Source organism: Gadus morhua, chromosome 18 (genome assembly GCF_902167405.1).
Source record: "Gadus morhua chromosome 18, gadMor3.0, whole genome shotgun sequence".
Taxonomy (NCBI): domain Eukaryota; kingdom Metazoa; phylum Chordata; class Actinopteri; order Gadiformes; family Gadidae; genus Gadus; species Gadus morhua.
The window spans coordinates 13,026,236-13,049,532 of record NC_044065.1 but is presented as its reverse complement, the minus strand read 5'-3'; the positions used below and the strand labels follow the sequence as shown (position 1 = coordinate 13,049,532).

Here is a 23,297-nt window from a genome sequence, read left to right as displayed (position 1 = left end):
GCGCTGGGACGCCGCCCTCCCGCCGACCGGACATCTTTTCTTTTTTAAATATCCTATATATATTTTTTAATAATCTTCTCATTTTGAGAATTAATCTATTTTAATTGCATTCGAATAATGCATTTACTTTAGAATATCTTTAGAATCCCCCATCATTAAATCTTCATTGACTTAGGCCTACATGTTCAACGTTCATTTTGGTGATGTCTTCCGTGGGGCGCAGTTCGCTCAGCCCCACATCCCTGAATTATTAGCCAATGGTTCCCCCGTTGCTAGGCAGAATAGCACATAATTTCGCCAATCAGCGTCGTCGAATTGTATGGCTTTGGGGCGCTCAAGATATAGCCCCAAGCGCAGTGCACCGTCCACTGCGCGTAACCGCTCATTTTGCCATTACCTCAGAGATCAGCAAGATGGCGACTTTGAGTACTGCTACCACTGTTTCCCTGTGAGTTCAGCTAGCCCCAAATTCAGTTAAGTCTTTGCTTATGAATCCCTTCGAAAGAAGAACATTTGCAGAAAAATTGCAAGTAAAAGAAAAAGCCAGAAGTGAACATAACCCAACAAGCAAGAGAAAAGGATAGAGCCTACAAGAGAAGTTTTTCCAGAGTTTGGTTCAGGCTTGGCTAACTAGCTGTGGGTATGCCAATGCAATTTTTTGCTTTCCTTGTATACTTTTTAAAATAAGTGCGTGTGATAGTTCGTGGACACAGACAGGGTTGACAGACCTGAAACATCTGTCAGAACGGATAAAGGAAACACAAGCGAGCAAGAGTGCATATGAACAACTGTGTGAAGCTAGCCATGCTAGAGGTAAGCAACTTCTATTTATTCCACTAGCCTGTATTTCCCTTGAGATGGACACTGGTTGCAGACCCTCACAACCTCCCCCCACCCCTTTCAAGTACTGCGGTCAAGCCAGCCGACTCATCAAGATCGGCGGTCAAGCCAGCCGACTCAGTTTTTTGCCGTACCTGTATATACTAGCCATTACGGTAATAGCGTCTCAGAACTAGTTTCAAATAAAAGCATTCGTCGGGTACATACAAAAAGACAGTCAATACAAGCAAATACTATCAAAGGAAGTGTACGGCCGTTGTGGTATTTACTTTAAAAATAAAAGCCCACCAAACATTCCAATATGAGACATATTACATATGATTTTGAATACGATTTAAAAGAAAATGCCCTGTTATTTCAGGCTCATTTCACTTCAAGGTCATAGTTCAAGACCCCATGGGGTCACGCAAGAAGTTTCAGAACATTCTAATGTGGAGTTTCAAAATAAAAGCCAACCAAAGTTTCCAATATGAGACATATTACATATGATTTTGGATTCAATTTAAAAGAAAATGCCCTGTTATTTCAGGCTCATTTCACTTCAGGGTCATAGTTCAAGACCCCATGGGGTCACCCAAGAAGTTTCAGAACATTCTGATGTGGAGTTTCAAAATAAAAGCCAACCAAATTTTCCAATATGAGACATATTACATATGATTTTGGATTCAATTTAAAAGAAAATGCCCTGTTATACCAGGCTCAATTCACTTCAGGGTTATATATCACCACCCCATGGGGTCACGCAAAAGGTTTCAGAACATTCTGATGTGGAGCTTCAAAATAAAAGCCAACCAAAGTTTCCAATATGAGACATATAACATATGATTTTGGATTCAATTTAAAAGAAAATGCCCTGTTATTTCAGGCTCATTTCACTTCAGGGTCATAGTTCAAGACCCCATGGGGTCACGCAAGAAGTTTCAGAACATTCTGATGTGGAGTTTCAAAATAAAAGCCAACCAAAGTTTCCAATATGAGACATATTACATATGATTTTGGATTCAATTTAAAAGAAAATGCCCTGTTATTTCAGGCTCATTTCACTTCAGGGTCATAGTTCAAGACCCCATGGGGTCACGCAATAAGTTTCAGAACATTCTGATGTGGAGTTTCAAAATAAAAGCCAACCAAAGATTCCAATATGAGACATATTACATATGATTTTGGATTCAATTTAAAAGAAAATGCCCTGTTATTTCAGGCTCATTTCACTTCAGGGTTATAGTTCACCACCCCATGGGGTCACGCAAAAGGTTTCAGAACATTCTGATGTGGAGTTTCAAAATAAAAGCCAACCAAAGTTTCCAATATGAGACATATTACATATGATTTTGGATTCAATTTAAAAGAAAATGCCCTGTTATTTCAGGCTCATTTCACTTCAGGGTTATAGTTAAAGACCCCATGGGGTCACACAAGAGGTTTCAGAACATTCTGATGTGGAGTTTCAAAATAAAAGCCAACCAAAGTTTCCTAACCCTATGGGGTCGTGAACTATAACCCTGAAGTGAAATGAGGGGAATGAAGAGTTACTGCGGTGTGGAAACGCAAATGGAAACGCGGGAAGGCGTAAGGGGTACAAATGGGATTGGGCCTTCCCCTTTCCCTTAGCCCTTCAAAACAAGGGGTAAGGGAAAGGGGTAAGGGGTAGAAATGGGATTGGGCCTAAATGTAATGACTTCTCTGGCTGGTCTAATGGACTCCTCTCCATCCGTCCCCCCCCTCCTCCAAGCTGATCCTGCCCGACACCATGAAGGTGTTCCCGGTGTACATGAACAGCCTGATGAGGACGGCCCCCTTGGTGGGCAGCACGGAGCTGTCCACGGACGACCGCGCCCACCAGCGGCTGGTCGTCATGGCCATGGGCGTGGAGGACACCCAGCTGCTGCTGTACCCCCGCCTCATCCCACTGGTGAGGGGGGGGGGGGGGTTCACCGAGGGGCAGGGGCTGACTCTGACTCGGCTAGAAATGGTTTTGAATGGAACTCAGTGGAACTCATTGGAATTCAGTAGAACTCAGCGGAACTCGGTAGAACTCGGTAGAACTCAGTAGAACTCAGTAGATGATGGTTTTTCGATAAAATAGATTTCCGATCAATTGTAACGTTTCCGATCTTTCCGCAGCACAACATGGAGCTGGAGGGCGAGGCGGTGCCGTCGCCGCTGCGCTGCTCCGAGGACCGCCTGTCCGACGGCGGAGCCTTCCTGCTGGAGAACGGCCACGCCCTCTTCCTGTGGCTGGGCCAGGCCTGCCCCCCCGAGCTCATCCAGGGGCTATTCAACCTGCCCTCGCTCGCTCACCTGCAGCCCAACACGGTCAGAAACGCACGCAGGCTCCCCTCATCCTCAAACTGACCACCTGTTTGGTGATCAGTCAATTCACCACTGATCGGGTTCAGTGTTTCAGTGTACTTTGACGTTTAAGATGCCAGACTTTATAGATGGATATATCTTTTAATCGATAAAGTCTTTACATCTAATATAACAGAGTGATAAAAAAGAAAACACCATCTATCTATTATTTGTTACCATCTATCTACAGATAGATGGTAACAAATACTAACAATTATAAGATATCATAATATTTTCCAAAAAAAAAAAGGAAACCTACTGAAATACTTAATACTTACTTAATACTTCAGTATTATTTCCTCAATGAAGTCAATTTCAATTATACCTTAAGCTAGAAAAGGCAAAATATATGAGGCATTTTTTTTAACTTATTTGTTGAACGTCTCTATACAACTTTACAGCAATAAACGTATCCAATTCTCTGACGAGAAACATATCGGTGGCTGTTGCAGGCAATAAGCCGGTCCAAACATTTAATCTAGTAATGCGCACTAAGTACAGATAACCAGAGTCTTCCACAAGGCTACTGCTAAAGCTAGGCAGCTATTTATTAATCTTCTTTTTTTGGGTATGGTCGCCTGTAGACTAGGTGCCGGTGTTACACACGAATTATGCGACCCACCGAACAGTGTGCTCCCAGGGGGCGCGGTTGCACATTTTCTTCAACATGCATGTTATAACTAAAACATAAGATCTCCCCCCACCGGTGCGTCTTTCTGTCCTTGATACCAACATTAATTCTAAACAGCATTTTACGAAGTAGCCCATAATAGGAAATGCTCAAAGGTAAATCAGCGTAATTTAACACTTACTGTAGCTGTTTATGGGTAAAGTAGCAACGGTGATGGACCGTACTAAACGCCCTATCCATTGTATGGGTCTGTAAAATGCTAATCAAATGTATTTATTAAGCACCTTTAATAAAAAGGTAAGGGGGGGGAGATTTTATGTTTTATTTATGTCTTTGTCGTGCCTGTCTATGCTTCAAACTCGTGCAGATTGCAGAACATATGCAACAGTGCCCCCTGGGGTCACACTTTTCGGTGGGTCGCAGAATTCGGTGTAATCCCGGTGCGCCTCGCCTACGGTGGCTGTGGACCTGTGGTGAGTGCCTCGCACCTGACCCCCCCCCCCCCCTAGAAAGGTTAGATTGCACTCACCAAGGAAAGCTTAGGAACACACAAGTTCAGCACAGAACATACATAGGTTACGGGTTGTCTACCCGGGTAATAACGAGCGCAGTAGGTCGGCTTCGTAACACCCACGTCTCCAGAGTTGATCACCGACAGCTCTAGCCAGCTCTATCAGTTGAACTTGTGATGAGTGCATCCATTCTCCTAGACAGTCATTCCCACTCACCCATTCATTCCAAATGACTGCAAATTAATTATTGTGAATTAAGTAATTCACACAGACAGTTATTTGCACTCATCCATTCACCCACATGGGTTCGATTCCGGCCTAGGGCTAGGCCGGAATCGAACCTATGTCTCCGGAACAGCTAGGTAACAGCTCTACCACCTGCGCCACAGTGGCACCAGCTAGGTATTGGTGAGGTTATAATTGACTTTACAGTTCACTTAAAATTGATTATTGTAAAATATTTTGATTCCAGGGAGAGCAATCTTGGTGTGAGTTCAACCCACGAGGAGCACGTGTCTCAAGAATAGTGTCATTGGTGGGACATGAACCCCAGGTCTGCAGTGCTTATGAAGGTCAGTACACTCCTAGAACACCTGCATTTGAGAGCACAGGATCTTGTTGATTAGGAAATCCTGTCTGTACATTCTAACTTGAACTACCAGTAGAACTTCACAGACTGTGTGGCGCAATGGAGAAAGACGCTGCCGTTGAAAAATTCAACCACAACTGATGACCTGGGTTCGAGTATGTCTAAAATATTTGTGTTTTTTTTACCAAAGAAGAGGTGCAGCTGTTGCGGGGACATGGGTTTGTTTCCTGCCATGGGCAGTTTGTGGGAACAACTGTCTAGTGAAGGGATCCATTCGCTCACACATTCATTTCGAATGACTGTCTGGGAATGAGTGCACTCATTCCCAGACATCCATTCTGAATCACTGTTTGTGCTAATTGATTATTGTGAATTAAGTCATTCACAGTAATCAATTCACACAGACAGTTATTCGCACTCATCCATTCACCCCCACAAAACCTGCCAATGCAGGATTCGAACCCATGTCTCCAGAACAGATAGGTAACAGCTCTATCACCTGCGCCACAGAGACACCAGCTAGGAATTGGTGGGAGTTCATAATTGACTTAACAATTCACAAGAAATTGAATGTCAATAATATCATTCTTAACAGCGTGCAGGGACTCGAACCTGTGTCTACAGAGCGTTAACCAACAGCCCTGACCGCTGCACCACCAAGACACATACCAGCATGTTTGGAGGTTATACTTGACTTTACCATTCACATGATAGAGAAATAAGATGTATCATTTAGGTACCGAGCGGGGAACCCGAACCTACATAGTTAGTGACTGAATGCTCATCATGAAGGTCAGCTTCTTAATGGCCGTGAGAGCGGGGACTCGTACCTGCACCTGCAGAGTGTTAACCCACAGCCCTTACCACCACACCACCAAGACACAGATCAGGATGTTTTGGAGGTTACACTTGACTTTACAATTCACACAGGCTAGAAATAAGAGGTATCCATTAAGGTACATATTCCATCAGGTTAAACCCTGGGTCTAAGCGGTGAACAGAATCTAGGCTCAGCATGAACGGATGAGCAAATTCTTAATCCCTGTGAGCTGGGACTCGAACCTGCGTCTGAGTTTTGATGATTTGACGATTTTGTTGGTGGCGGTTAGACTTGACTTTACAACTCACATGATATAGAAATAAACATTAGAGATCATTAGTTGGACTTGAACCCCGGTCCCAGGAGTGTCAGCCAACTGCTCTCTCCACTTCCCCATGGAGGTTGGGATCATTCTGTGGTTGAAGGCTATATCAATCAGTTCAATAGAAATATCATTACAGACTTTATAGACTTATTAGACTTACCCTTTAGTTAATTAACATACTTTAAACAGGAATTGAACCCTGGTCTCCAGAGTGCTATCCAACAGTGCTCTCCACTGCACCACTGTTCAAATCCTGCTGATGTTTGTTTCAAGTAAGATAGAGCAAGGATACTATAACTCTGCAAATCAATAGATGCGGCTGTCGAAAGCAAATGCTAACCCGGGAAATTCCCCTTCTTGGCGCACAATGATGAATTTGGGATTGAACAAATCGTCTCAATCTGGGTAAAACAGGCAAATTTTCATATACCTCTGCGTAATCTCTTTAAATTCCTTTGAAGGTCTAGGAAGGGCAATATTTTATCTCGAGCCATTTCATATCAAGTGTCACATGTGTAGCGCTGTGAATGAAATACCGCAGACAATCTAGAGATCATATATATAAAACAATGACAGAAATCCTATTTGAACTGGTCTATAAACATCACATCGCCCAGAAACGGTAGCCAAATCAAAGTGGAAAAACATCTTTGATATCACAGGGAAATAGATGTTTCTACTTCAATGCATATCTTGTTCATAGATTTCTGGTTTGAGGGATTATCCTAGGTGTCATCCAACTCATTGGCTTCCATCCAACTTTATCGGATTCGCAATTGACTCCGACTGATCTCTTCGGTTTTACAGTAGGCAACAGAAATCTAAAATAAGATTGATCTCATTCGTAACAAATGTACTGTTTCATGTCCTGTTGAAGACTTTCATCATTGGTTCGACCCGTGGTTAAATTTATCAGATTTAAAATAATCTGAGGTAACTTCCGTCCAGCCACAGTACTTCCGTCCCGCCTGGATGTTCTGTCGCGCCAGGGTGATGTTCTCCGGGGCTGCAGCTGGATACTATTGCAAACTGTTGGTTGTAAGTTATGTTTTATGGTCAAAACCGAACTTGCAATAAGACAAAGAAAAAACATTTTAGAAGTCATAGTTATGTGAACATAATGAAACAATGCACTAAACATGTGATAAAAGCGGACATTTATTGTTTTTGCCAAAATACGCTTCCAGATCTCGAATTCTGATTTATTTTCCACTGTCATTTTAATTCCCTTTGCTAGACTTGTTTTGTACTAAAATAAAAATAAAAAGTTGTGAAAATGATAAAAAACATAAGGGGTAACACTGTTGATTTGTCAAATGAAACATAAGGGGTAAAACTTTCTGTTTTGTACTAAAATAAAAATAAAAAGTTGTGAAAATGACCCCAAACTTTGCAACTCTATATACAAACATAATGGGCACAATAATATAGGTGACACAAGGTGGTAGGAAAAAAGTGCCTTCTTTGTAAGTCAATGCTTTTTTCGATTTTATTCACGTGAACTTTACAGTGCACAAGGTGTTGGACATTCCTGGCCATATCTCTTTGCTGTGAAACGTGTTTCGCCAAACACCCGTGAATACACTGCTGTTGGAGGCTTGACGGGCCTGGGGTACAGCAGAGTGACACACATCACTCATGTGTTCCACTTTAACCTTCTATTGTCTGTGACATTCTTACTAAATGTGAACCCTCTAATACTTGCTTGCTTGAAAGAAAGAAAGAAAATTCAAAATTATTTTCCTCTACATGTCCAAGACACCCAAGATTTAGAAAGAACGTGGATTTAATGCAATTAAAATAATTAAATAATTTACATTTTGTTATAATATAATATATTTTTAATTTTTTATAATAATAAGAAGAAAAGATCAGTGTATAGATTTTGTCTGTAGCATTATTTTAAAAAACATAATTTTTAACTATTAGAATTTTACCTTGAAAGTTATTTGGATCAATAATTGCAAATTGCAAATGTGAGGTAAAAAAGCCGGTTCTATTTCTTACTTTCTTTGGCTAAACTGTTAGGTGTTTGATTATATATTAGGCAAGGCACGGCAACTTTATTTATATAGCACTTTTCATACACAAGGCAGACTCAAAGTGCTTCACATATTAAATGTATTTGAAAGTTCTATTGATACATTTATTGACGCTCTATTTCCAAAACTTAATCATCAATAAATCAGTGTTAAATATAATACATGTCAATAAGACACTCTTTGGCACTGGCTTTGGCACCTGAATTCAACTAATTGGCATTTTCATTTTAAATATAGTAAATATAGTCAAATATAGTACTTATGAAATGACCAACTTTAAAAAGAGCCCTTGACATTACCGAAGAGAAACCTTTTAGTTCACATTCTATTGATTGCAGTGTGGAAAGTTTTGCTCTCAAACCTATTATTTTTGATTGTATAATAAAGACACAAATCTACCTCCATAGAGGTGCAGTTGCTTCTCGAGGTGAGAAATTGTCTCTTCCCTTATTTTATCCCAATTTCTATAGTCTATAAACAGAACGTCTTACCTGGGAGAGTATGTCGACGGCTAAGCCGTAATTTTTAAAAACATAACATCTTACCTGGGCGAGTGTGTCGCTGCTGTGTGTGCGTGTGTGTTCTTACCTGGGCGCGTGTGTCGATGGCGGATCCGTTATGTTTATTATAATAACTTCTTACCTTATGTGCGGTGTGTGTATGTGCTTGCTTGCAGTGGATGTATGCGTTCGAGTTTTGTAAATTGTGTGTGGGGTTTGGGTGAGGCTGCACACCTGTGATGCATTGAGCAATCAACGCGAAGGTTAAGGCAGCCATCCCCACACACTCCAGAGATCTCTGATCATGGAACAGACTTCCAAACTGCAATAACTAGCTCTAACTCTGTAAATAAGCCATTCAATTGCACAAACTGTTTAGTTGGCCAGTACGAATAAAGCATCCTAAATAATCGTTCGACTTTACCAATATGCACTATTTGAGGTCAGCCAACCCACCCCTAACACAACATGTACATTGGTTTGGATGAGATGACCTGTTAAACGCATGCTATTACCTGCATAACCTGATTGGATGATATAGTGATCAGGTCATCTGCTGATTACGCGTTTATGCACACACCTGTGGTCTACTTAGTACCTCAATGAAGAAACCCTGAAAGCATGTGTACATTTTTTGAAAGACTCCAGCGGGTTTGGTTTTCCTCGTGGAAGACAAACACTATTTAATTTAATAAAAATAAACGTAATATATATATATTTTTTAATATCCAGATATTCATTTGGATGGCCAGTTCTACATATAATCTAGCAACATTTCCTCATTTTAACTTTAGTTTATTTTCTGAATGAAAAGAATGCATTGTCCACCATCAGAGGAACCCAAATTTGATAATATAGGGATAAGTAATGTCACACGAGGAGCAGTTAGTTACTTATATACTTTATTTTCTTTGGAAATGAACTATAACCAACCATTCATATCACATCGTTTATTCAACATTTTAAGCTCACTTGGCTAGCATATACAACAAAACTAGCGAGCTTAAGAAAAAAAATTGCAGCATTATCATGTCTAGTTGAATGGCATTTGTTCGTCTCGGGGGGACACAAGGACTGTCGACTGTAGCGGGATAAGGCGATGAGGTACACCAGGAGAGAGCAGGGGTGGACGTCGGACATTAACAGAGCGTGATTGTCTACCGAAAAAGCGTTTCAAACTCGCCTCTTGGTACCGTGTTGGTTCGGTGAGACCAACCAACCCTTTCAAACATATTCAAGGAAAACAAAATAAAACTAGTCCCAAGCGGAGCAAACACATACAAATACGGACAAATAACACGGTCGTTTTTATTTCTGACCTTGCAGACGAAATGAAAATCTAACACCACCTCACTACCGAGTTTATTAATCATGACATTTCGTTGTGATAAACCCAGCTCAGCGGGAAAGACACGGGCAAGCCTGCTAGAGACCTCGTGCTACACTAGAGTGCAATATCCAGTCAAGTGATTAATTGAAGCGTTTATAAGCACGCAGAGAAATCCTTTGCTCCTACCTTTTCCTTTTACATTCACTCCGGGCTTTTATTTATTTTTTTGCCTGTAATGCCCCGGGCAAAACCAGATACATGGAAGAGATTGGAGAGGCAGAATACATGTGGGCTGTAGGGTGGGAAGAGAGGCTACAACACTGTTCAAGCCATATGGCTCTGCCAAACATCTGCTTGTCAGTGCAACCCCCACCACACCCGTTCATCTCTTACTAAACAACCTTAACTGGTTAGTCCCGGTATAAAACGGGGGCGCGGTCCCCGGCCCGACACCCCCCCCCCCCCCCCCCCCCCTCGAGAACCTTAACTGCAAAGTGAGTTTCCTTTTTTAGGAAAAAACTGAACGCATCCGTGGTCCTTCCCAGCCATATTGTAAATAATATAGGGACAAGATCATTATTAAAAAAAAGGTTTCTGGTAGAAACCGGTTAAGGCATGATTTGTTTTTCAAGGAGACTGCAAACTTGAAAGGCCATCAAGACACAGGGAATGTGTGTTTTTCTCTTACTTCAATAAATACAACCCAGCGAGACGGCCCAGGGAGGAAGGGTTTTGAGACGGAAACCAAACAGGTAAAAATGTCAACCGAGCGGTTCGGACGACCGGATCCCGCAGTCACCAGCTACAGCCTCGGCAACACTTTTGGTTCGCTCAGTTTCCTCTGCAAAAAAATAAATCACCCGTGGAAACACAACCAGTGTTTCCTCGTTCCTCTCCACCCTGTGTGGCAACTGACTTGTGCCACAAACAGCCCCGCGGCTCACACACCGAGACCTCTCAACTGTACAAGGACCACCTCGCTAAAGACCTCCCTCCACCACAAGCCCTCGCCGCAGTGGAATGCAAGTGATGGAAGCTCCTCAGCGCTGTGTTGGTGGGTGGCCTGCTACTGTAACATGAGCAGAGGGCCTCACCCACCCTGATGGGCTCTGTATGCCTTCACTATTGATATACTGTCAGGGAACTGGTTCATTATGCATCCACAGTCTCAAGCTGAAGCTTCTAGAAACGTGTAATATGAAGCGCGCGCGTGTGTGTGTGTGTGTTACAGTGCACGGCGTCTGTGGGTGGGTAGCGTACAGCAGCGGGTGGGCACTGCAGTAGGGAAGGGACAGAGAGTGGAATCGCAGAGGTGATGGTGGGGATGGGACTGGGGTGGGCGGAGTTTACTAATCCCCCCCCTCTCCGTCCCCCCTCCTCCTCCTCGCTCTCTCTCTCCTCATAGGACGGTGGTCTCGGTTTCCAGGTCAAGGTCTTTGAGCGTGAAGGGGGGGAGGGTGGAGGAGGTGGTGGTGGAGGAGGGGTCTGGCTGCTGGTCCACATCGAGCACAGGGACCAGGGCTCGGGTTAGGCCTTTGAAAGACATGGCCGGGTCTGTGGAGACACACACACACACACACACACACACATACACACACATTTGTTGATCTCCTGCTAACCACATCATCACGCACACAAACATGGACTAAATGAACACATTATTGGGCATTGTACTGATACACATTCTGAATGTGGTGCCTTGGTTTCTATTTGATACATGTCACCATACACATGTACATGATTAGATGTAAGGCTCTCTCCCGAGCGGTTGTGTTGTTACCTGGTATGTTTCACATGCATTTATGTTTCACACGGGACATGCTCATGCTTGTGTTCATGCTTGCATTGACACCACAAAACCATTTCGAAGCTTGGAAACATTTAAGCAGCAATGTCGTTTTGCCATTCGGTTATAAAAGCCTTCATAGGGTCTATCTGCAGTATGTTTTAGGCGTTGTGCGCTTTATGTCCAGCAGGTGGCAGTGTTGAGCTAAAGCTGAGGGCAACACGTAAAGGACAGCAGAAGAGGGCAGAATGAGTGATGTAACAGCTGTTCGCTGCTAGCCAGAGGCTCGGAAAAAATGTTTTAGTAGAATGTTCAAGAATGGCTCTGGGTTGCAACAGTTTACAAAACTCCCTTGGGGTAAATGAACTATGAAACATTCTGCGACCCAGGGCAAATTCAGCTGACTAAATGCACCAAATTCCTCTCATTAGTAATTGGGAAATAAACACAGGGTTCAATCTTGAATACTTTCCCATGACGAATAGCACAGAAGAGCTTACAAAAACATGCATCTTCATGCTTTGCATGTTTCCATGGGTACACATGCAGTATGCAACTCAGTGAACCCTGGTGTTAATAAAACAACCATGACAGGGGACATCAGGGCACGTGCATGTGACGCGCACGGAGGGCTGATGTGTAGTGCTGGAGTCGGACACATGAATATCCAGTTCCTTGCGAGAATATGTAGGATGATGTACAACCATATATGGACAACAAGTAAACCCTATTACTTTATAAACCAAGATAATCAAACATTGAACTTATATCGATAAGAAGGATTTGAAACAGACGAAACTGTACATTGTTCCTTAAGGTATTAGCTGAACTTCAAGTACAAGCCTTTAAGAATGAAAGTTCAGCTCCTGGGTTAACCAATGGGATGTGGTCTGTGGGTCGCTGGGGTTAAGTGCTCACCAAGAGCTCAATGCAAGGCCGGCTTGTAAATCCAATTTCAGTCGATTACAAATCACTGTTTAATGGAGACCTGCAGCTTACGTCTAATACCTTTGACTTGTTTCTAACGTCGGTTGCAAACCCTTCCAAAAAAACCATTGAAAATATAACGATGAGTAATGAAGGTTAGATAAAATCGAATGATCGGTGACGGTGAAATCCCAGTGGACAGCAGGCAAAACGAGAAGAGGCAAACGAAAATAAACTGCAGGAGGCTGTGAATGTCAATTCAGTTAACCACAAACCTGGTCCTAGACGCTCTTCAACCTGCGGAGGTGGAGGATGGCAATACGACACCGTTAGAGAGGGCAGTCATACAGAGCTCTCCAGTACAGGCCAGTTGAAACCACGTCCTGCTACAGCGGGCCACAGCCCCACGGAACGCTTCCCAGTACATCATGTTCGATGGAACCGGTTCAATACAGGCGACAGGAGACGGCGTGTGCTCACCCAAGATCTTGTAAGAGGTGGCGCAGATCCCGTTGGCGTCTCCCGCAGCGACAGGAGGCTGCGGCGGCGGCGGGATGCTGGGCCTGTTCCGGGGCCGGGGGACCGGGCGGGGCCGGGGCAGCGAGCCCGACTGGAAGGGAGAGGGGGCGGAGGGAGCGACCGGCCCGGGGCTGTCCTGGGCGGGGGCGGCGGGCGAGTAAGGAGGGGGCGTGTCCGGCGGGGTGGGGGTGTCTGGGGGGGAGGCGTCCCCCCGTCCCCCCGGGGGCTGGCCCAGCGACCGGGGCTGGCTGGAGGGGCTGGTCTGGGTGGGGGGCTGCGGGGGCGGGTGGTTGGGCGCCTGGATGGGGGGCTGGTTGCTGGAGGGGCGGCGCGGGGTGGCGCACGGCCCCGGGGAGGGGGCGGTGGGCGAGGTGGGGGAGTGGCTGGAGATGGGCCGCGTGGTGGGGCTCAGGGACTGGGAGGAGCCGGAGGAGGAGGTGGAGGAGGTGGAGGAGGAGGAGGAGGCGGAGGACTGGTGGTTGGTGGAGGTGCTCAGAGGGTGGCTGGGTGGAGGGTTTGAGGGCTTGGGCGGGGCCGGGGCCGGCTTCTTGGCTGAAAGAGTGGAGGTGAAACCTCATGGTAAGAACAATCACTAGTCACTATACAGGGCTTTTACATCAGAGTGCATCATGGGGGTTTTGATGGTCATACTCCACCACTTAGGGATGACTCAACAGAGATGTAGCACTGTCAAATCCTTAGGAAGCATATATACACCGATCAATGGTTTGCCATGGTACACATGAGAGACGTGGTGGCCATCACAATGTAACCAATGACAACATAACAATTCCACGATTAAATACAAAACACACCAAAACACCATTATTACCAACCGCATTCCCATGCTCCGATACTGCCAAAAAGGCGTGGGCTCACCTCTGTGCATCAGATGTTTACCGGGGGCCGTAGATCCGGCCCCGGGGGTCCCCAGCTGGCTCCCGCCCCAGGAGCCGTTCCTCTGGTGCAGGGCGGGCTCTCGAGGCTTGGGGTTGCTGGGGTGACAGGAAGAAAGGACAGAACTTAGAGCTCGATCGGCGGGGAGCTGAGGTGCTGCTTGATGACTCAGATAGAGGCCTCGGCTCAGCATGCAAGGGCCACTGGGGTCAAACGCAGAGAGCCCAGCGCACGCACGCTTGGAAACGGAGCCGTATCTAGTGACCCCGCGGGCCGGTCGACGTGTCAGACCGGTCTCCTCCAGTTCCTCTCGCTGATACGACTTCTGTAGGATCAATAAGAATGCTGAATCCAATCATCTGTCCGGAGTTATGAATGCCGTCCTTTCAGCGGCCGACTCAAAGACACCCTTCAGGGCTGGCATGAAGGCCACCAATGTCTCCGAAGGGGCCCGCTTGGTGTGAGCGGCTCCCTGTAGACGTTACTGTTTTAGGGAAGAGGCACGGGGGCCCTGGGGGGGGGGGGGGGGGGGGGGGGGGGCGGGCCCCTGTGTGTGGGGAATGCGAGGCCGATGACAGCGTGCATTGTGTGGCAGCGTTTCAGTGGGTCGGGTCGCGACGGGTCAAAGAGCTGGATCAGGACTTGTGAACCAAACCAAACCAAAACGATGGGCAAATGTGTTGCTTAAAGTCAAGAGGCTGGGTGGATCGGGCACCAGAGAAGTCTGCTGACATTAACAACATAGCCAATTAGGATTAATTGCCTATACTACGAATTCATCTAAGAGATGCATATCTAAAGGGACATACGAGGCAGACAGATATTGGACATTAAGGGTCAGGAGAAAGTGATTCATCTTGCACAAGAATTTCAATCTTGTTCCCGGCTATCGAAACTGATACAAAGCACTATGACTGTTCCTTACTAGTCCAATCAGCAATGACTTGGCTGCAAACCTCATCAAAGACCTGTAACGTGACGCTCAGCTCCGGGAGGTCTGCGCGTCTCTGGGCACGCTTAGCTGCTCAGTTAGCAAAGAGGCGAGAACCAAAAGGGAGCGACGTGGATCTGTGCACACCGTGCAGAAGCAGACGCGTGATCATCAGGCCTTTACTCTCCTTGCATGCAGGGCCCTTGATGTCAATTGACCAGCAAGGCCGGGGTCAGAGGTCGACCTTACCTGATGTCCTCTGTGCTCTGGGCGAGCATCTGCTGAGCGGTCGCCAGAGCCGCCATGCTCGCCGCCAAGCTGGGCAGGCAGTGCTCCGCGGCCCCCAGCCCCCCCGCCGGGGCCGGGGGCTGGGGCTCGGGCGTGGGGTGGGGGACCTGCCCGCCAGCGCCCCCGCCCTGACCCAGCCCGGGGGCCTCCACGGGGGGCAAGGGGGGCTGGAAGGCGGGCGAAGCATGCTGCTTTCTACCTAACGTGTTGCTGCCTCTACGGAGGGTGTGGTTGTCCGAGTGCTTGTTAGCGGAGCTACGGGAGGGAGGGAGGGAGGGAGGGAGGGAGGGAGGGAGGGAGGGGAGGAGGGGAGGGGGGAGGGGAGGAGGGGAGGGGAGGGGGGGGGAGGCGAGTGGAGGAAAGACACCACAGAATCACCCATAAGCACACAGGAGAGGTTACGGAATTGAACAGAAGAATTAAGAACCTGTTAGAATTAATGAGCAGAAACAGAATCGACCGAGAATCCCAGAACCCTCACATGCCCAAAGCTGACTTGTCATTAGATTGATCACGTTTGATTATGTTTTATTACACATGTATAAAAGGTATCACTCCAAGAAAGAAAAGCTTAGTTAGATAGTTAATTAAAATGGACGATAATATTTAAAAACTGATTATTTTATACTCCAAAACAAGGTTTGCAGATCATTGTTTGACTAAGAAGCATCTTATTTTGGAATGACACCCTTCAACAAGGCATTATTGATCCAGAGAGCAAGAGCCCCCAAAGCAAATCACACATTTAGAAGAAGTGACTGAATGAATCAAACATTGGCTGGTGAACATGGCAGCAGTACAGGAGCCTCTGGGGGCTGAAGAGGACCAGACGTTAGCACCGAGGGGATGGGGGTCAAGGTACGGGTCTGGGGGTGGGGGTGGGGGGATTGGCGGTCTGGGCCGTACCTCTCCTTGCGCGAGGCGTCGCTGGGCTCGGGACACACCATGCTGCCGGGCCTCTTCCGCTCCACCGTGCTGCAGTCGTAGTCCAGGTGGTTGCTGGAGCCCGAGGCGGGCGCAGGCATGGCGAACATGCCCGAAACGTTGAACTCAACGTCTGGGGAGGGAGAGGGGGGAGGAGGGAAGGGACGAAGGTCACTGGCTGATGGGGAGGTGGCCGTGCGCCAGCTGGCTTTGGTCATGTATTAGTTGAGGTTGTGATGCCCTTTGCCGCATTGTGTTGCAATCTCCCCGCGTCCGCCATCAGTCTGATGCCCTCATGTCTGATTATAAAGAGGTGAATGGGGAGTTTTTCAATTTGTTTTGTAGCATAAGACTTTGCGAGCTATGTTCTGTCACAAACATCCTTCTCAGAATAAATCTTGAATCCTGACATTTTACCCGAAAAACCCGATACCCAATAACAATGAAATCATCAATGACTGAACTAGACATTAGTGGCCATAAACTGGATCAGGACTGTATCAGTCGGTGTTTTCTTTTCATTTGGATTAAAGGTATGAATAGCGTTGGAACAATACTTGGAATTTATCTGTTATCATGATGACATTCTTCAATACAATATATACTGGAGAAAGATAGAGTGAAAAATCTTTGCATAGTTATATTGTTCATATATTTCCAATCTGACCAACTATAGATTATTAACTTTTAGCCGAGTGTATGCGTGTGGCGATTGCTCTGAATAAATTCGACAGGACCAAGAGGTTGGTGCCAGTACAACCAGAAAGGACATACCCTCGGGGAAGAACCAGTGGGCGTGCTGGATGATGGGTTCTATGATGGTGACCACGTGCACAGAGGTGGCTGCAGCCATCTCCGCCAGGCTCCTGGGAGGGGGGACACACACATACGCACACACATACACGTTATGCCTTGGACACTAGAGATAGAGCACAGGACCTTTCGGCTTAGCAGCGACACCCAATGCACTACCCTGCTCCATTCATGACTCCTACGGATTGCAGAAATCTGTATACATTATATTTGTACTTTACGTAACCATTTATTTTAGCTGCTGAAACAACAGAATTTCCCTTCAGGGATTAATCAAGTTACTTTGTGCGTTGTCCCCCCCTCCCCCCCCCTCACCCCTCGGTCTTGGCCCAGAGTAGGTTGGGACCCAGGACGATGGCGATGTTGCTGGGCGTCATCTTGTTCTGCTCGCTGTCCTCGGCCAGCTTGGCCAGGAACTTGACCAGATACCTGCAGAGCCGAGAAGCAGACCGCCGCATGAGCTCCGGAACCCCCAGGGACCTTTCTACACGTTTTTCTCAAAGGATTATTTACAGTAGTCAAAATGTTTTATCATCAGACGTTCAGTCTAACATACTCTTCAACATGGCGGCGTCCAACAGAAAATGTCATGAAGCACTGTAACTTAAAAGCACTAAAGAGTGAGCAGTAGAACGAGGCCTCACCGCAGGTTAGCTTTGTTGTTCTTTGGTAGTTGGTCACATACGACCCAAAGGGCCTGCAGCCTCTTATCTGGATCTGAAACACTAGGATGACCAGACACACGCCTGGTTAGTCAGCACAGTGGGGAAAGACATTATGATCGGATTTCATATTTCTGGTAAGAAGGACCTTTGCTAGAGTGGCCCTAAAACGTCGTTATCGACGTTTTATAAAACCAACATTTTCTCTTTCTGTGACACAAGATCATCTACGGCCTTTAGACCACATTTATTGAGCAATTCCCACATTTTTAATCGGCTGAGCCCAGAACGTTACCTGGAGGCCTGTATCCAATCATCGTAGAGCTGGAAAGTCATCAAAGGGTCTGGAAGTTCCCTTAGGTATGACTTCAGGGCTCCTATGAATACAAACACAGCGTTTAAACCAAGGGGAAACAATGCACTTTCTCTGATCTGCTCATTGCTCTGTGGAAGAAATCAAGCTGTTCTTCAGACTGACCGCGTAGCTCAAAGGGATTGTTCTCTCTTGAAAGAGGGTTGCTTTCAGGTCATTGGTGTTTGTGTGTTCAATTGCTTTCATTTAAAGTCGGCATGTGTTACATTTCAACTAGCTCTCAGCTTAAAAGCACCAGGACATATCAGACTATAGTCAAGGCTGATCGAAAGTGATTCCAATAACTTTAATAAATCACATCCTATGACTGATATATTCTGGCCAGCACATACCTCTGTCTTTGTTTACAAGAATCTGACCATCGGCCCTCCCAAAGCCCCTCCCACTCACACCACCCAGCCAGCCGAGCTACCATAGATCGTCCCACAGTTGTCAGAGTGGACAGAACATTGAGTTTATGATTCTGAGAGCCTCCCACCACCAACTCAATCTTCCACCCCGCCACCATAAGAAGGCCTTCCGTGTCCTGACCCCAACAGGGGTCGGGACGGTAGGGATTTGGGACGTACCAGCTACGGCGTGGGGGTCACAGTAGAACTCCTGCAGCTGTGAGGTGGAACAGTCCAGGGCGGCTTTGAGCTTCTTCAGTTTGGAAGCCCCGGCTGCTATTCTGAACAAACCCTGTATACACACAGTCGTAAATAATGTGTACAATAAAAGCGACAAAAACACATTCATTATACACACAAGGACCTTCTCTCGGGGAAACCAACATTTGGTTTACGCATATGGTCACACACACTTCCCCAAACAAACACTTTTCAGCCCAGTTAAACGCTTTAAAACTGGAAAACACAGTGTACACTCTCCTTCTCTCACTCCGCACATAATGAAACCCTTAAGGCACACACAGGCTGGCAAACAAACACACCCAGCCCTGCACAGTAACGTCAGTTTCACAGCAAAACAAAAGGAAGTAGTCCTCACACACAAACGCACACACATACAGGTCTCACCGGGGACTCAATGGCATGACAATCAATGTGGTGCATACACGCACGCATGCACACAGTTGCACACACAGTTGCACACACTTCTGATTTAGAGACAGGAGACGCATGGATTCCATTGTGTGCTAAAATCGTCTCTGGCATGGGGGGAGAACGAAGGGGGGGGGGGGGCTTCATAAATTGCTGCAGCGTCCGACAGGCTCTCTGTATGATGTTTGGCGCGCAGAGAGAATCCAAAGGAGGCGTTTCCTCTGTTTACAGCCGGTCTGTGGACGCGGCTCCCCTGCCCGGAGAAATAACGTCTTCCTTCTCGTCTAGGCTATTCTACGGACCCGAAGCACTGGCCTGGCTGGGGTAGCTTAACATGCTAAAACAGCGAGCTCCTGGGTTGGGCCTTTATCTAATTTCAAATGACCTTTTATTTGAGATGTCATACAAAGATGACCCATCACATACTACGAGAACACACATACACATATACACACACACACAGACACACACACACACTTAATTGAAAATTGGGAAACCGTAATCCGTAAAAAAGTGCGAATCAATTAATCAATTAACTCCTGACCAATGGATGAGCCCTCCCAGGGCTGTGCGTACCTCCTCCTTCATGCCCGTCTCCAGCAGCATCATGACGCAGGCTTCCATGGGCAGAGCGATCTCCCTGCTGCTCCTCTTCAGGTGCTCGTCCAGCCCCGTGCCAAACGCTGGCTTCTCCGTCCACGAGTCTGCAGGGGGAAGGGGACACCGCTTGAAGCCCAGACGCACACATCAGGACCCACTAGTGTTACCGTCATTTATTTACATTCTCAAAGTGACGCCGTTCATTCCATTTGACTATTAACTACTATATCTATCATTCAGCAGACGCTTTAATACACAGTGAGCGACCATTTTAGATGCATCCCATTAAGGCGCAGGTTGGATTTCAGAGGCGTTTTCCTCCGGGACGCAAACCCAAAACCTTTTATCTGCAAACACCCCACCCACGAGCCTATCCTGCCCCTAAAAGGACTACCAAGTCTGGTTTGCATTGCTTTTCTGTTGAGACTCGTACATTTTAGCGACCCTGGCATCAAACGGCTGTTTCCACGCGGTTGATGACGCAGTGCATGTGATGCTCAGCGAGGGAGCGGAGCTGATCGGGTGATACGGGCCGGCCGCCTGCTGAGTCCCGGTGCTTAGAACGAACAAAGCAGTTCTCGGTAAACATCCAGCCGACAGGTGATATTCCACACCTTAGACTGGGAAGTGCTCGGAGAGGCACATTGCCAGGCGGCACAGCACCGAACACCTCAAACCAATAAGGACAAACATGACCATTGTATCCAGCCACGCCAAAGCCAATGAGATCGACTTTAATCTACCCGAATAGAAGTCCAATTGAACTTGAAGGAGGTCCAAACTATGGAAATTTCATTATTGCAGATCAGCAATAATAGTGGCCAAACAGGCTGGTACTACGACAAAAGGGCTTACTCACTGCCTGAAGTCTCAGCTGTCCTCTCCACTTCCACTCACCCTCCCCCACACACCCTCCCCCTCCCTCTCTCTCTCTCTCTCTCTCAAATAGTTCCATAAACGCTAGGAAATCGACCCGGTCTTAGATTTCAGCAGAGCTGCTGCCAGAGCTCCAAGTAAGAGCTGTGTGCATAATGTGCAGTGAGTCAGGCTTTCTGTAGCGGGGTGCTGTCTGCAGCCAGGGCCCCAGGGCACTCTGCCCACCACACGCTTCTCGGCTAGCGCACGTGATCAGATAACCTGTCACGTGTTGGGTTTTCTCGTATTGCTTTTCTTCTTTTTTCAGGAAGCCCAATACCCCAGTGTTTACATTTCAGTGATCAGCCGAGGGTATGGGAGAGAGACTGAGACAGAGACAAAGAGAGCGAGAGACACACACACACACACACACACACACACACACACACACACACACACACACACACACACACACACACACACACACACACACACACACACACACACACACACACACACACAGGTAGAGAAACAGAGAGAGACCAGGGAAGGGTCCACGTGGGTTCAATGTGAGTGTGGTTAAGCAGTGTATGTGGAGTACATGAGTCATGATCTCATGCTGGGAGACCAGGCTGGCTGGTGGGTTAGAAAGAACACATGTGTTCTGCTGCACAACAACAAGAGCCTCTAGCTTTACCACCTCACCGAGAGAGAGCGAGACAGACAGAAAACCAATCACGGTGATCAGGATTAAACAAGGAGCGAAATACAAAACTGTCTCGCGGCCAAGTTCCGACCAAAACAACTGTTCATGGAACAATCTGGGGCATCTGGCTGTCATGACGACAAAGCCAGATTGACTGTCAGACATCATCATGATTCTACAGTCAGCGACCCAACCACACCACTGATACACCCAAATGTAACAACCCCCACACCCCCAGCACACACACACACAAACACACAGACACGCACCAACATATTATTCGGCCAGCAATCATAGCCACTCCGTTAAAACCTTTACGGGCCCTCTGTGTGCATGCATTTGTGTGTGCGAGGGTGAGTGTGTGTGTGTATGTGTGAGTTTGAATGTGCGTGCATATGTGGGACACTGGGGATTTACAGGCTAACTGGTAGAGGCCCTGGACGTACTGGCCCACTGGTTTACTGCACAGCAAGGGACCGGGTGGAAAAGTTTTGTAGAGTGTTGTTGAACCGTTTCCCAAGAAGGGGACCATTGCCGTTGTGGCTACATATAGAGGTGTGTGTGAATGTGTTAATACGTATGTTTGTGTTTGTGTGTGTGCATTTGCATGTACGCGTGTGCGTGCATTTGTGCACACCGTACCTTGCTGGGCTTGTATGGTGGGTAAGACATTCTCCAGAACAGTGAGAGATTTCCTGTGGTAGTCTGCCTGGGCCTCCAAGAGCTGCAATACAGACGGACAAAGAGGAGAGGGAGACAACAATAAAGACAGCGCAAGAGAGAAAGAGAGACAGACAGCAGATAGAGAGACAGAGTGAGAGTAAAAGAGAAAAGGAGAGAGAAAGAGCAAGAGACAGAGACAGAGAGAGAGAGAGAGAGAGAGACGTAAAGTTAGCATGAAAGAGTATGAAGCAGACCAACAGACCACATGCCTGTCCTCTGGGCCCCAACCCCCCCCCCCCCCCCCCCCCCCACAGCTGGGCCCGTTCCCACGGACATGGAAATTACAACGTGTACTGTTCACGCGGAGGCCACGAGCGTGGAGAGCAACACACACACACACACGCACACACCATGACATAGTAGCAGGCGTAGTCCCCCTCTTTGGAGTAGAAGTTGTACATGTCTGCAGCCAGCTGGTCCTGGATGGAAACACAACAGAAGCACAATCGTTATTGGTTCTTTTCAGTGGGGGCTGGTGGCAATAGCTAGAAAGGGGAGCAATGTCCTGGTTTAACAGGGCCTGATAGGATGTCAGGGTATGTGTAAGTACTGGGGTAACCCACAGGCAGCCAATCACTTCAGGCTAGCCGTCCGTAAGAGAAATTAGGAAGCAACAAGTCAGGTCCACACACGCACACAAACACGCAGCACTGCGAGAGACAACACAAAAACATGACACACACACACGAACCAAATTGAGACAAAACAACACCAAGTAAAAACATTGCACCTCAACGCAGATGTCAGCCAGACTAACACACACACACACACACACACACACACACACACACACACACAGATGACTCAGCTGAACAGATGCACGCACGCCAAAGAAAACCCCGGCATAGCAACTCACTGAGGTGAAAGGTCACGCAGACTGACACATGCAAGCACACACAATCCCGCAGACACTCCCACACACTGACACAAGCAGACCCACCAGAACGTCCAACTCCGAAACAGCTGATGAGGTATTGTGTGTCATTTGAACGCGTCGAACAAACTGAACTACATCAGCACGCCCAGGGGCCTAGCTGGAAATGTCCTGTCGTCCCCCCCCCCCCTCCCCCTCCCCCCTGTGCTGTGCTTAGTGTTATTGTACCCCCCCCCCCTTCCTTTCTCACCCTTCCCTGTCTTATCCTTCCATCAACCGAACAGAAACCAATAGAACCTTCAGTGTTTCCCACAGAAATTTTGGAGACTATGGGGGGGGGGGGGGGGGGGTATGTGGCGATTTTTTTTCCCAATGAGAGCGACACGAACTTCGTCTGAGCAAAAAAAAAAAATAAAAAAATGTTTTAATAATAATAAT

At 46.9% G+C, this 23,297-nt stretch overlaps 2 protein-coding genes across 5 annotated transcripts in view; one reads left to right on the top strand and one right to left on the bottom strand.

The window, feature by feature from the left end:
• Window positions 1–2,584: 2,584 nt before the first annotated feature.
• On the top strand, window positions 2,585–4,905 carry LOC115531601 (protein transport protein Sec24D-like). The gene is made up of 4 exons (XM_030340954.1): window positions 2,585–2,752; window positions 2,965–3,156; window positions 4,191–4,296; window positions 4,889–4,905. Exons 1-4 carry the CDS (start codon window positions 2,591–2,593, stop codon window positions 4,903–4,905), a joined length of 477 nt encoding a protein of 158 aa, XP_030196814.1. The 5' UTR covers window positions 2,585–2,590.
• A 4,591-nt stretch (window positions 4,906–9,496) lies between these two features.
• arhgap17a (Rho GTPase activating protein 17a) overlaps window positions 9,497–23,297 on the bottom strand; it is a 33,784-nt gene continuing 19,983 nt past the window's right edge. For 2 of the 4 annotated variants that reach the window (XM_030339574.1, XM_030339575.1), the window contains 13 exons: window positions 22,336–22,404; window positions 21,905–21,986; window positions 19,678–19,805; window positions 18,631–18,742; window positions 17,984–18,065; window positions 17,671–17,751; window positions 17,342–17,455; window positions 16,988–17,079; window positions 16,196–16,346; window positions 15,251–15,544; window positions 14,053–14,168; window positions 13,135–13,725; window positions 9,497–11,495 (listed from right to left, as the gene is read on the bottom strand). In XM_030339574.1, the coding sequence (XP_030195434.1) occupies window positions 11,341–11,495; window positions 13,135–13,725; window positions 14,053–14,168; window positions 15,251–15,544; window positions 16,196–16,346; window positions 16,988–17,079; window positions 17,342–17,455; window positions 17,671–17,751; window positions 17,984–18,065; window positions 18,631–18,742; window positions 19,678–19,805; window positions 21,905–21,986; window positions 22,336–22,404 (2,067 nt within the window). In that variant the 3' untranslated portion in view covers window positions 9,497–11,340. Of the gene's footprint in view, window positions 11,496–12,929; window positions 12,952–13,134; window positions 13,726–14,052; window positions 14,169–15,250; window positions 15,545–16,195; window positions 16,347–16,987; window positions 17,080–17,341; window positions 17,456–17,670; window positions 17,752–17,983; window positions 18,066–18,630; window positions 18,743–19,677; window positions 19,806–21,904; window positions 21,987–22,335; window positions 22,405–23,297 lie in introns of all 4 variants that reach the window. The other 2 variants (XM_030339576.1, XM_030339577.1) reach the window with 2 other exon arrangements.

Bases quoted from the DNA above. Each gene is read 5' to 3' on its own strand.
- LOC115531601 (XM_030340954.1), top strand. From the start codon at position 2,591: ATGAAGGTGTTCCCGGTGTACATGAACAGCCTGATGAGGACGGCCCCC. The intron at 2,753-2,964 runs GTGAGGGGGGGG...ATCTTTCCGCAG, and splicing joins ACCCCCGCCTCATCCCACTG to CACAACATGGAGCTGGAGGG. The intron at 3,157-4,190 runs GTCAGAAACGCA...AAACTCGTGCAG, and splicing joins CTCACCTGCAGCCCAACACG to ATTGCAGAACATATGCAACA.